General features: G+C 41.8%; 1 protein-coding gene across 1 annotated transcript in view; it reads left to right on the plus strand.

Moving 5' to 3' along the window:
- The window catches only part of rimbp2b (RIMS binding protein 2b), a 61,868-nt gene that overhangs the window by 30,135 nt on the left and 17,064 nt on the right, over nt 1–14,669 (plus strand). The window contains 10 exon segments of the mRNA XM_061279804.1: nt 1,555–1,644; nt 2,823–2,945; nt 4,484–4,588; nt 7,148–7,198; nt 7,440–7,460; nt 8,655–8,856; nt 9,079–9,227; nt 9,520–9,599; nt 10,317–10,426; nt 10,506–11,375. Of these exon segments, the coding sequence (XP_061135788.1) occupies nt 4,487–4,588; nt 7,148–7,198; nt 7,440–7,460; nt 8,655–8,856; nt 9,079–9,227; nt 9,520–9,599; nt 10,317–10,426; nt 10,506–11,375 (1,585 nt within the window). The 5' untranslated portion in view covers nt 1,555–1,644; nt 2,823–2,945; nt 4,484–4,486.

The following is a 14,669-nucleotide window of genomic DNA, read 5'->3' on the forward strand; positions in this document are numbered from 1 at the left end:
TGGTGGCCTGCTGGCTTGTTCCTCTTTCCTTCAACAGCGTCGAGGTGTTTGCACAACACAACGCCTTCTGTTAAAAGTGTGATTGGCAGCGCTTTTATATAAGCCTCATGGCATGCATTTTCACAGTTTACACTTTATGATTGATCATATTCTACAATGCTTGCCTAACAGACAGAGTCCCTTGGTCAAGGCAATGGATAAAATGGGGTCGTTTTTATGTGTGTAGAATGTGTGTACAGAGCATCAGTAGGTGAGGCGGGTGCATCTAGTGAGAGAGAGAGAAGAGTGTTTGCTTTATTGGTGTGTTAAATGGCACCACTGAGTCATCCGTCAATCTGGTTGACATTAAGTACACTCTGTGGTCCACCAAGCTGAGTCAGGCCATGTCTAGACATAACCCACACTTCAATAAACAATAAGGAGCAACTCCACCAATACACTAATTGCATTGCATTTATTATCCAAGTAATTACACGGACTAATATAGATGACACAAATGTTTTTGTCGTACATTCCAGAAGATTCGTTCAATGCATTTGCCATTTTGATAGATAACGCAGGAATTGCTCCCTCAAAATGTGTATTTTTGGAAGATTACAATGTGTAACCGTCAAAGCTTTGGAGGGCAAACCAACTGCAAGAACGCTTACTCTGAGAGGCAACACTATATGGTCTTTGTTATCGCTGTTGTTTTTTGGTGAATTGACTGAAGCTCTGGTGGCTTAGCTTGCAATCTACAGCGTGCTGCCTCTAATTGAGGGCTCAATGGCTATGAAAAGATATGGCAATCTAATTTGGGTTTTGAAGCTATTATATTATAAATTAATGGAGGCTGAATCCAAATTCAGGCTTCTATAATTCATGGAAAAGCAGATCCTGAATGTCAGTATAGACATAATACACTGAGCGTTTGAGAAGCAAAAGTAAGTTGAAGATTCTTTTTTTTTTTTACTTTTAATGTCAAGATCATGTATGATACGTTATGTATGGTGGGGATCTGGGGGGGAATAGCTGCGTCGAAAATCTGTGTAGCACCTCCAGCATTTTTTGGGGAGATTCTAAATCACAAATATAAATTATTTTATCAAACCCCCAATGTATCTGTCAAGTCCCCATTAAAAACCCCGGAGGCGTTCTTGATATGACTCCACCTTTCTTGGTTTTTGGCTTATTTTAAAATGATCATTTGTATTGTGCAAGGCAGCAGTTAACAATAATAAATGACATGGAGAACAATAGTCAAAATTAAACAACTTGTACTTGTGTGTTTGTGCATGAGGAAGTTTTCCGCAGGCGAGGGGTTGACTACAAGCACAATCTTGGCTAATTGCTATCCCTGAAAGTTAAGTCTGAGCATATTAAACAGTCTTACAATTATGCAATTAAGAGTACAAGAAAACACTGAGCACTCCATCAAGATGTGCAATAACCAGTATCACCAGTATAATATAACTGCGTCTGAGTGCAGTGCGGTATATATACATACATATATATATATATACATACATATATGGTGGCCTAAACCCAATTTTTCTTCTGCCTTTTTATGCGTAGGAGAATGAGCTTCATGAGTTTTTCCAGGAGAACACACACTTAAGCCTCCAGTTTTTCAGCGGCAGTCATAAATCATCCGAATATGAGAGGGTAAGAGCCGACAACCAAGTTGCACACTTTGCTGTCATATCTGATTTTAAATGAGCCGATGTTGAACTTGCATGCATAAAAGTGAGAGTCTGCCAGTTTGGGTAGTGTCTTCACAACCGCCTAAAAAGCACTCAAGTGTAATATTTTAAAAAAGCAATCCATTTTGAACAAAAGAACAGTAAGAATTTAACGTCAGTTTGCTTAAGTGGATTGTGGAAGACTTTGGTCTAATTTTCAGAATTTTGTGTACATCTGCCTTGCTAAATGTCAATTTATTTAAGCGGTTTCCAAATGTATTCATTTTTCTAGCGATGGTATGATAGTGCCTGTGTCTGATGTGGGACGCAAACAGATCCTCTGATTGTATATTTAAAAAAAAAAGAAGAAAACATTCACCCCTCTTTCGTCCCGATGACCTTAAAAGGCTTTTACAGTGAGTACACAAAACTCAGCTACTAAATCAACAAAAATGCTCAGTCTCCATGGGCAGTAAGGCAATTACATGAAGGAGTTTATTGGCAGATAGTTGCTGTTAGGGTTGCAAAAGAGTGGGATGCTGGTTATTGATGTCCTCTCAGGACTGTGGGGCAGCTCTTGATGGAGCTGCCTCTGAATTGTTATCATCGTGGCTGATTATGAGAAAAGCACATTGCGAGCCTTGAATCCAAACAAGTGCTGTGATTCCTATTAATTCCTGAATAGAGCAAGACACCAAGCAGACAGCACCTGTCCTGGGACTGGATTACATGTTGCTACTTAAACAGTTTCTCCAAACATGGTTCGGAAGATGACCTTGTTAAGTTCACATATGACACATTTGTATGATTGTTGCAGGTTGCTTGTTGTACTCTCCCTGGCTTTTGTTTGTGACTTACTTTCCCACGAGGATTTATTAGAAATTTGTGTCTGCTCTGAGAATGACTGCACAACCTTGGTACTTATTGGAGAGTCCCATGTTTCCGTAAAACCATTGATAGAGAAGTTGTGTGTTCAAGTGTCTGAGTTAGAATGTTTTTTCAATCTTGAAATATCTTGGATGGCATTTCGGAACTAATGTTGACTATAGTATCTCCCCCATGCCTTTGTTAGAATACTTCTACATTATGATCTATTATTAAAAATAATCTGTGACAGATATTCAGTTTTGTATTTATTCTCCCTTTGTTTTGTGTACACAGGTGAAGTCTGAGTATGCCCGACTCAAAGATACGCTTGGTTCTGTGACGCAGGAGAGAGATTTAGCCCTGTGGGAGAGAAACCAGCTCCAAGGCAAACTGGAGAATCTAGAGCAGGTGCTCAAGGTGAGAAAAGAAGCTCCATGGCGACGAGAATATCTTCTTCAGGTTCCCAATTCAAGAGAATGCTACTTTTTGCCAGCTGCCTAATGTGCTATACATATCCTTCTGGCCATCTAACGTGTCTGACATGTCTGTTGCCTCCGAGTGTCGTGCTGGAAGTGAAAGAGTAGAGGCTAGGACTTTCTCCGCTCTATTCCATGCTTTCCCCATCCCCCTCTTCCCACTTGCCTCTCCCCCCGCTAAAATTAACACAGCTACGTCTTTCCGGGAAGCAGAGTTGTTCATCTCGTTCTGAATACTTCTTCATTGGTGGAATGCGTACAGACATGAATGCTCGCCTGGCTATTAGACCACAATTGTGTGGAATGTGATTGATGCATGAGGCGGAGTCCAACAGCAAGACTGGGTCACCCCCCATGATGATAATATCACCGACACACACATTATCCTTGAGCTTTTACTGGCACGCGTGTGTCATTGGCTTCTTTCACTTGATAGTGTCACATACGTTCACTCGACGGGGCATATGAATGGATGACAGGTGTATTGAACTCCGGCAGCACGGTGGCGCACTGGTTTGAATTTGGAATTTGCTCACCTTTTTCATGTAACCTACTGATGATACAAATTAGATTGGAAGTAATGAAACTTCAGACAAGCATTGTGTTACCTAAAGGGGGAAGCAAACTTGGCTTGATGTGTATCCATGTCTTGGTCCTCATCCATATGTCCCATCCATTGATCTTATTAGTGCTGCTGATCACTTGGTATAGACTACTGTCACATAGCGATTGCTGTGATAAACATTGTGAACGCTGAGAGATGAGCTTTCTCAGCGGCCCAACACTGTACCACACCATGGATCGATTGCAAGTGGGTCACAGGGCCAGCTGCACAGGTCAGCTATACGTTAAACTCTGGGGCACCGTCAAGCAAAGTCTCTGTGCGAATGCTAAGAGTCTTTTGCACTAAAGCTGTTGTAATGAAACAGCTGCTTCTCTTTGCTCTCCTGCTCAATAACAGTATCATCGAGTCCAACTCAGGCTGAGTGAGCTCTTACTTTTCTCAGCTCACACACTGAAGAGTTTCGGTGACATAATATTGGGCTTTTTTACAGAATGAGATCAAGCGCACCACCACAGCCAGAAAAGCCGTAGCATCACCTCAAAACGATTACTCTGATGTCAGCCGTCTTGCAGCCTGATATGCTGTCATGTATCAAGCGACATTATCATCGTCCTTAATGATTTTCGTTTGGCGTTCTGGCTCGGAAACAACATCTCTCAGAATTCACACATAATTTATGAGGGAACTGCAGTTTGTAGTCTGCGTTGCGCTCATCCTTCAGGGTGTCAATTAGGTCAGTACACTGTTAACCACCGAGGGCACATGTAACACTTGGATTGTGTGGAAACGAAGAGTGAAGACCGGGGATGCACTTTGCATTGGCTCTTAATAGCACTAACATTAGCCGTCTTTATGCCCTCCCACACAATCCCTCTCCCTCCCTGGTTCTCCAACCTCTCATCCCCTGCGGACAGCATATGCGTGAGGCTGCGGAGCGGAGGCAGCAGCTCGAGTTGGAGCATGAGCAGGCCTTGGCTGTACTCAATGCAAAGCAGCAGGAGATTGACCTGCTTCAGAAGGTAAGAGAAGTCAGGTTGTTCCAAGGTAAAAGCTGCAGACGTCTTGACGGCTGTTCTTGTTTGCTCAGTCAGTGTTAGTGATGAGATTCAACAAGCTTTTTCGTTAGAGCTGAGGTTGTGATACGTTACAATGAAAGTGAAAGTCAACTCAAAGAGTCCTCTCACCTGGCATCTTTCCAACAATTTGTCATCCCTGGCACGACTGTCCACTGAGCCCCCATCCCTCAGTTCTCTCTTCCCTACCTAATCTTTTCTGTAATATTTCACAAGCACTCTTGTCTGTCACAAGCAAATCGTGCACTACAATTGGAAAGTAGTTATGACACCTTTTAGAGGCCTGCTTAGACCAAAGTGCTAGCTAGCCAAGGCAGTTTTGGTACTTAGCCGTTCTTTTTTTTTGTGCACTGGAGCTGACTTTAATGTCAAAGCGAGTGGAGCAAAGGCTGAGATTGTTGATCGTGTGAACGTGATAAGAATTGTCCCCGGTTCTGTCTGCACAGCTCAGTGTTGTTGCTGTAGTGTCGTGCTGACTTCACAGTCAGCCACTTGCAGGCAGCGTTTTCTCTCATTAGCAGAAGCTCATTACTGCCTTATCTGCCTTCAGACGCTCTGCATTCTCTTAAATTAATTGCCTGCAAAATAGATTCATGAAAGTGTTAAGTCAACATATGCTGTCATATTTTCTCTCAACAGATGTTCCCAGTTCTTAAAAGAAATTCTTCCCCCCCCCCCCCCCCCCCGTCACAGTTTTAAATCATCTCATGGTTTGTAAATACCCTAATTATCATCAACTTAAATATGCGAGCACAACACCACCGACAACACAATTGCATTATTGTCAGCCATTCTTTTTGTTGATTAAGGCTTTAATGGCCAGAACAGGTTTAGTCATTTGCTCTTGTTAACATTACAGAAGAATAAGAAATTACAGCTAAATTGCTTGTCATGGCTGACATCTGGAGTCCACTGTATAATTGCAGAACCAGTTTTTTTCTTGTCTCAAACGTGGAGTGAACCAAAGCACAGCAGAATTAAATCTCCTAGTTAAGTTATATGAAGACCAACCTTCCTTTAACAAAGTACATTAAAAATGTCCATTAGTAAGTGCTGTCAGGCACTTCATTGTTATTTTCAGCCGAGTGGTGCTTGAATGCAAAGTGTTAACCACGCTCTAAAAACTGAACAGTCTTCGGTCTGTTTTACTTGAAGTTTAGTTTGTTTTCCCCTTGGCAATGCTGTGCTTGTGCACTTGTGAAGACAGTAAATGAATTGGAGTTCCGATTCAATCAAATTGTTGGTGTAGGGTAGCAAACGTCCTGGGTGCTGTTTGCTTTTGGCAACAAAGCAAACCGAGTTGGATCCATTCCACATGGCAAATGAAACAATTATGCTGTGGCACAACAGTGATGGAAGCACAGTACATTTGAAACGGATAAAACTGTTGGCTTAACTAGCATGTCATCAGAACTTTTTGAGCATGAACAGGCTGAAGGAAGTGTCATGGATCGGAATGGAGCAGAGCGACCAAATGCTGCTTGGACCAGGGTTTATAGAGGAAAAAAAAAGGAGTTAGAATGGAGGATGATGGGACAAACCAACAGAACCAGCAAACTAACATAACTTCCTAATAAAACCAACAACAGGACTGACCGACAGACTGAATAACAGAAACGGAACTGACCGACAAAGACGTGAGACAAAAAGACATCAACGATCCAAATGGGAGCAGCACGCAGACAGGACTTAAATAAGAGACAGGTAACGAAAGGAAGGTGACTGTGATTAGTACACTGATTGTGAGTAGACACAGGAAGGGAGGGGCGAGTACACAGACGTGGACAGAAACCATGACAACCGACACATAATAATACAACTGGGGATGAGTCGTGACAGGAAGATAACTTGTGGCAACCCATTAATGCACTTTCAAATCATTTTCAAGACTAATGTAGTCTGGAAATTGTCCAAATTTTAAAGTCATGAATGAAAATCAATGTTGCTGTTGTTTTGGGGTTATTTGCTATCGTTACTGATGGTGTAATCATTGCACCATCAGTAACACTTGACAATTTAGGGATGCACCAAAAATCCAGCCACCAAAAACTGCCTTTTTTGGAACTTTTGAAAGGGTAATAACATGGCTGAAATGAGATGTTGTGATGACACAAGCATGTGCCGACGGCCCACTGAACTGAGCAAAGGTGGTAAACCTTCCTTGTGTATAAGTACTTAATCTCATCAGAACCTCTAAAACAAATGTGGCATTCTTATATAGATAGGCAAAAAGGATTATTGTGGTTTATTCTTGGAAAAAGAATGATGTTATTATATTTTGCAACTATTGCTAACATTGCAACTGGTGATTGAAAGTGCATTTGGACTTAAAAGAAAACATACTTTATTTTGTGAATATTGCAAGAGTAAAATCCTAATTATTTCGCCAGGAACGGTGAAAGTAAATAATGGATTTGTAGTCATTTTATCACTCAACACCACAGAGTAGAAAATAAATTCCAATCAAGCTGACCTGATCTGAAACACTGTATCTTTTCTTTCCAGGCTCAGGTTGAGGCTAAAAAGGAACATGAGGGTGCTGTCCATCTTTTAGAGGTGAGCTTCTGGGCTCAGGGGCGGGTCTTTGTGTAGTTGACATATACTCTAGCAGACTCTGTGAAGTCAATATAATGGTTGGTCAATGGCTCATACACTCTACTACCAGACAGTCATGCTGTGCTCACTGTTTTTCTAAAGTTTAGGTTAATGTTCTTGTTGGTTTTCTATTAATATGTGCATGAATGATTTCTTTTCTCTCTTTTGTTTTTCTTTTTACTGTCTCACTGTTGATGCTTAGAACCACTTGGACAGCATGCAGGTATTTCATAATTGTTTTTATTGCTGTGTTGGATATTTTAACATATTTTTCTTTATCAGTGGAGGCATATCAGTTTATTCTTTGTTAGTAGAAATTGATTAACAGCTAGTTATGAAATAAAGGTGCAATCCAACACAAAAACACATATGTTGGTTATATTTAGGAGGATTTTGGTTTTGTGTGCTTCCTCTCCTTGGGTCTTGCTGTCCACCCACCTCGCGTTTCTCCTGGCTATCAAAGAAAACTCACACACAATCCTCTGGAACATGACTGACAGTATAAACAAGACTTCTCTTTGCATTGATCATAGAGAAATATTCATCCTATAATCCTTAATATTTTATGAAAAGATTCGACAAATAAAACTTTCATAGCCTGCATAAAGTAAAAAGGTGGTTGGCTGACATCAGTGACCTCACATGCAGCAACATTAGGTACACCTACACAGTCGAATGAGATCCAATAGAAGAGCTGTGCATGAAACAATAGGCATTAATGTAGTGAATATGTGTTGATCTGCACTGCATCGTTCTGGCAGCTTTATCCCTTTTTTTTTTGCTGAATTGATATAAGCATTACAGCATCTTTGTACAAAATGAAGACTGTAATTTGATTTATTGGATCTTATCAGATTCATATGAAGCATCTAATGAAGTCCTCCGTTGTGTAGTGGCAATCAATATATAATCAATGATTGTTGCATGTGTTGTATAGTGCTTATTGACCACAAGTGCACCAAGCTGCATGTCGATGTAAACTACTTATCTTTCCAGTTCACACATAACAGCATGGAACTACTGTGGTAGCATCACCGTATGCATCAACAAAAGGATCCATAGTGGTTAAAATGGCATTCACAGCATTTCTTTTTTTTTTTGCTTTCACATTGTGCGTTCAAATATTGTGCAAGCCAGAAAATAAGGCTTCAGCAAAATGATGGTTCTGTTTGCCTGTATGTTGTGTGATTCAAAATCATGAATCCACCTTTTTCCATATACTGTTTGTTTTCGTCTTTCAATAACTGTCCGTATTCTTTATCCATATTCCATCGTCTATTGCAGCTATTGTGGCTCAATGTACAAACAATGACAACCTGTACATTTCATAACTTTTCGTTTGTTTGTTTCCCATCCTACTGCTACCTCTGCCTCTTCCCAATCTCATACCTGTCCCCTTTGCCCTCATCGACATCAGGCCAAAGTGCGTGAGCTAGAGGAGAAATGTCGGAATCAGAGCGAGCAGTTCAACCTGCTGTCCAAAGAGCTGGAGAAGTTTCGTCTGCAGGCGGGCTTTGACATCCTCAGCACTGAATCTTTGACAGTGTGTGAATCTCCCGCCTCTCCCAACAAATCCCTGTCCCAGCTTCTAAATGGATTGGCAGCCCCCATAGGCAAAGGTGATTATTATTATGATCTTTGCAGTAAGAAAATGAATGCTGTCGTGCTCTGCAAATACTATACCAATGTCATGTAAATGCCATACAGTATCTGATTGACTGGAATCGACCATCATTTATTGCAGTTCTCTACCTAAGATGGAGTTATTAGTTTTTGCTCTCTTGATTTCAGCTCCGTTGTTCGGATGCGAGACGTGATGACATGCTTTGTATGATCCACAGGCGGTGAGACTCCGACAAGCAGAACTTTGATATCGGAGTTCATTCGTCCATTGCAGACTGGCGGAGACAAACCGGAGCTCCTCTCTGTCAAGCCAACATTCCTTACTCGCAGTCGAGGCAGCAGCTCAGCAAGGACGCTTCTCTCGGAGGTTTTTGAGTGTGTTCTGTATTATCCAGTTGGGTAAATGTAGACAGTGAATGAAGGAGAGGGACAACACGTAAGAGTTGAATGCAATTCCAGCACTGTACGTCCCTTAACGTACCCTGGCAATGTTTGTGAGGCAAACAGGCATTTCCACAGTTCTAGTTTCTATATTTTGGAAGTGTTTGGCCTTTACAGTTCAGCCGGCAGTTATTTGTTTTATTATTTCACAACCCACTGACTGACATATTTGATCAATTTGAGAATGTCTTTGAAAGAACTGTATTTTCTTTCTCTAGATGGACAAAGAGCTCGGTTCCAGCACCCGATCGAAACCGCGGTTTACAGGGAAAGTCCGTCTGTGTATTGCTCGCTACAGGTATGTTTAAAAAGGAAAAGAAAACATTCAGAGAGTTTGAAGGGAACAATAGGGCACAGTCAAGAATGCCAATTACAAAAGCAAAAAAATGAACCTAATTAAAAAACAAACAAAAAAAGAGCCAGATACTCAACCCCCAGTTAGGTGAATGCGGAAGTCAGTATAAGTCACTTTGAGGGCCTTCTCTGGTGGAAAATGATCATTTACAAACACTTGCTAAGTTTACGCTATGTGCCCGGTGGCCACGGCACTGAAACGTCGGGAACTGTGGTATTTGGGCTATTTTTTCCTCCATGTTCATATCTTGGTATCAAAGGCACACTACATTTAAGTTCCCGATTTACCATGGATGTCTGTAGATTTCCTATTGGCCCATCACATTCTGATGGGGTCCCTCAACCTTCTCACTTTGTGATCGAGGTCTGACATGTTTTTCACATTCAGTCAAGGGACTTGACAGATTAAACGTTGACGCCAGATATCATATTTATTACCACAGCAGACTTGAGTGACGCTCCCTTATACCCCTTTACAGACCACGAGGGTCTTGTCAGATTGTAGTTGAATGAAGCATGGCATGGTAATTATGTGTGTTTATTATTTTTCTATCAATTAACCTTTTAGTGTGAAATATAATTGTTGTTCTTGTGGTAAATCCATTTATAGTACGTTTAACAGGTTAAGACTGTTGATGACTATTTTGTGCTTTTGTGCTAGTTATAATCCTTACGATGGGCCAAATGAGCATCCAGAAGCAGAGCTCCCCCTGGTGGCAGGAAAGTACCTCTACGTTTACGGAACAATGGATGAGGATGGCTTTTATGAAGGTCTGGTGCCTCATATAGTTTATTCTATCTGAATCGTACCCAGAATTACCAACCGTCTATTTCACATTTTGGATTTTAGGAGAGCTCCTAGATGGCCAACGGGGGCTCGTCCCCTCCAATTTTGTGGATTTTATACAGGAGGAGAAAACCTCTGTTCAAGACTCAGTAGCTAAAGAACCTGGCAACCTCAACCACAGTAGCCTGGGACCTCAGAGACTAGGGGTCAGCAGGGGTATCACTGCAGGTCTAAGCAGCCTGCTGTCCGACAGTAAACAAGGCTGTCCAAACGACAGCAGCAGCAGCCTCGGTGTGGACCTCCTGGGCTCCTCCAGCAATGGGACGGGAACCTTAGATGTCAATATTGATGAGGTCGGTGAAAACATTGTGCCTTATCCTCGCCGCATTAACCTGATTAAACAACTGGCCAAGAGTATCATCATTGGCTGGGACCCCCCTGTGGTTCCTCCCGGCCGGGGGTCCATTAGTAGCTACAATGTCTTGGTGGACAAAGAGATTCGAATGAGTGTCCCTTACGGAGGCAGGACTAAGTCCCTTATTGAGAAACTTAATCTGGCAACCAACACCTACCGGATCTCCGTGCAGAGCGTTACTGACCGCGGCTTGTCAGACGAGCTCCGGTGCACGCTGCTGGTGGGTAAAGATGTGGTGGTGGCACCTTATTACCTGCGGGTGGACAACATCACACAGGGCTCAGCTGAGCTCTCTTGGATGCCCAGCAACAGCAACTACAGCCACACCCTCTTCCTCAATGGCGCAGAGTACGACATGATAAAGCCCGGGGGGTATAAATACCAATTCTTCAACCTGAAGCCCATGACGGTTTACAAAGTGAAGGTTGTGGCACAGACACACCAGGTGCCTTGGCAGCTTCCAACGGAGCAGAGGGACAAGAGGGAAATCTCTGTGGAGTTCTGCACTCAACCTGCAGGTGAGCCTGCACATGAACTCACTATAAACCATACTGTGCATTCAGGATGCAGAACTAATTATTCATTCATCACTAACACAAATAGCACTAAAACAAGTTTGACTCATGCTACCGTATTTTCCGCACCTATAAGGCGCACCTAAAAACCTCCCAATTTTCTCAAAAGCGACAGTGCGCCTCATAATCCGGTGCACCTTATATATGGACCAATATTGAGCCACTACAGCAGGCGTGTCCAAATATATGGATTTATATATGGACAAAGTTTTAAAATGGGCCATTCATGGAAGGTGCGCCTTATAGTGCGGAAAATATGGTACCTTTTTTGCTGTTCTTGTAATCCTGCTGTGCGCGTTGCTTGTGAAGCAAAGCAAAAACCAATTTGGCTCCTAAAGATTCCATTTCATTGAAACTAACGTCTTTTAAAGCGGGCTCATTAGAATAACATACGATTTTCTCCTGTGTAGACCTAGATGGTTTACTTTGATGGTTTCCGACCACTACTCAAACACAATGAATAGGTCCTGTTTAGGTGTTAGGTGATTGACTGGATCAAGGTAGAACTAGTTGTCGGCCAGTAATGCCTGTTCCACCATCCAAAATAAGCAACAGTGCAACCTTGACATTTAGTAGACATGATGGATTGGATATTGTTGAACGTGTTTTTAGCATTTTGTAAATGTGCAGGTCTCTACTAAGTTTTAGAATGTGAGCTTGTTGATGCTTTTGTAGTTATAAATGCACTTTGCCTGCGTCAATCTGATGCACGGACCCCACCGAGTCTATTTTTGGTCCCGCAACGTCGAGCACGGCATGCGTGCCGACCACACTGATTTTTATGCAAATGAGGGGTGCTGCGACAAAAACGGCGTGTTACGCCCGATTCTCCCTGTGCAAAGTCTAGGTAAATATAAAAAGAAAGAGTGCACAGCTGGATTGCACGTTGGGCATAAATATAGGGTCCATTGTCTAACACAGTCATTGTATGGTGCTTTGTCCTGGTCTGTTGTCGTAGGGATCCTCCGTCACTCGCCTGAGCTGGATGAAAGTGTTTCGTCTTGTTTTGACAAAGGTGGATGCTGGTTGCACGTAACCTCTATTGTCATGAAACAAAAATGTGAAGTTGAAAGGAGTTTTGCTAGGTGGTTCGATTTAACTCCTTCTTGTGGCTAGATCTAGTTCAGCCTTTCATTTAGAAGCTCCAAAAGGGCATTGCCCAATAGAGAGAATGTTGCAATGGTTTTTGTTTCTGTTTTGTGTTTGTGTTTGCTTTGCAGGTTTGAAAAATGTTTTCATGAGCCAAAAAGGTCTAAAGTCCGACTTTCATTTTGCGTGCTCTTTGTGTTCTGGTTTGTGCCTGCGTTTCATAACCTAGGAAAAATCTGTGATCGTAATTCGTCTCAGGTTTGACAAATCGCATGATACATATAGAATTAGTTGATTTGCATAAATTTCTCTCAGACCGTGCAAAACGAACCGTGTGGCAATTTTGCACAATTGCCCGACATAATCTCGAATGTGCCCAGTTAGCAGATCTACTTCCACTCCTATACATACTGTGCCTGATAACGTAAATATAATTGGTTTGGTCAATATGTGTCCTGCTGTTGGCTGAAGACCAGTCCAGTGTTTCTCTGGGCCAAAGTCAGCTGTGAAAGGCTCGAGCTCACCTGCGGCCCTGATGACAAGTGAAATAGAAAATTGATGGATAGTTTTTCATTATTTTTCATTGGACCCACTGTTCAACACTCTACGGCACATGAAAGCAGGCAATTGTGACAATTAGAATCAGATGAATGTATTCGGGAATGTGTGTGTGTGTGTGTGTGCGTGCGTGCGTGCGCGCGCGTGTGTGTGGTTTGGGTCTTGGCAATGTAAGCAGAAAAAGGAAGCGCTGTAATTGATTGAAAATCAGAATGCTGCACAGAAATGGCAGGATGATGAATGGAGAAGGGGGCACCATAAGAAGCGTCACGCTGTGCTTTTCCTGTTGGCATCTGATCGGAAAACCTGATGAGTTCATTACATTATCCATCCATTGAACAATTTAATTAGAGATGATTAAAAGAGTCTCCTGTGCACTGGACAATGTCTGGGCGAACTGTGGAGCCTTTCAAACTCGACGGGTCTTCCTCAAACAGTTTCTCTATTCATTTTTGCACTTTCGAAAATGGACCAGCCTCAAGTTTCTTGACATAAATTCTGTGTCTGCAGCTGGGATTAATGAAAGTAACAACTGCCCAAAATAATTCACTCACTGCTCCCAGAGAAACTATTTGTTCTGACGAGAAATCTAAATATCACAAGTTGAAATAGACTCGTAGAACAGCTATAGCTGCCTGTCTAAGACTGTGTTTTGTCTTAGTGGAAATGTGTCGGCACTAGTATAGCTTCATACAGACAGCACTAATTACTGTGTGCAGCTTGCTCCTTAGTGCACGCAGCACTGACAAACTGTGGAAATAATTGTGTTCCCTTGTCTTATTGTTAAACCAACATTATACGATAACTGGCCGATTGCTGAATTCTAGTAAATACGGTTCACTCAAGTACATTTATTCAGAAATCAGAATCAAAGCTATAGTTCTCTTCCGTATTCTCTTTTTAAAATGTTTTGATTGCCCTCGACTAAAGCTCAGTGTCGTAAACATTGCCAATACTCTAGATATGTATACGCTACCCAGCCACAACAATGTGATAACCTGAACATAAAGTGATCCAATACAACTTCCAGCTCAAATGTAATAATATTTTTTGATAAATAGAATGATATACTATTGATAATAGGACAGAAAATGGATGGATGGATGGATGGATGGATGGATGGATGGATGGATGGATGGATGGATGGATGGATGGATGGATGGATGGATGGATGGATGGATGGATAGTTTTAATTTTGTGGTGTCAACTTGCACTGCATTCTACAGACAGCTCTTTAAAATATTTCATATTATTCTTACATGTATCTAAACAAGGAAACACGGAGTGCATTTAGCACATTATACATTTGCAAAGCCAGATTCACCAACACGTTGTTGCAGTGTATCAACTCACAAAATGGTGTTTCGTGGCCTGGCCAACATTAAACTGGATATTTTTTCTTTGGTCCCATTCATTCTGGCTTAGCGCAATGCTAGTTTGTCTCTCAGATTCGGCGTGAGTTTTTAAACTCCCTTTCCCATCTGTTATCATTCTACCCACGGTTTAGTCAGGTCATCATTTCATTTATTCCAAATGTATTTTTTGTTTTTGCAGATCCACTAAGCAGTGTTTATCTAGTCAGAAAAAAGA

Source organism: Syngnathus typhle, linkage group LG5 (assembly GCF_033458585.1).
Source record: "Syngnathus typhle isolate RoL2023-S1 ecotype Sweden linkage group LG5, RoL_Styp_1.0, whole genome shotgun sequence".
Taxonomy (NCBI): Eukaryota; Metazoa; Chordata; class Actinopteri; order Syngnathiformes; family Syngnathidae; genus Syngnathus; species Syngnathus typhle.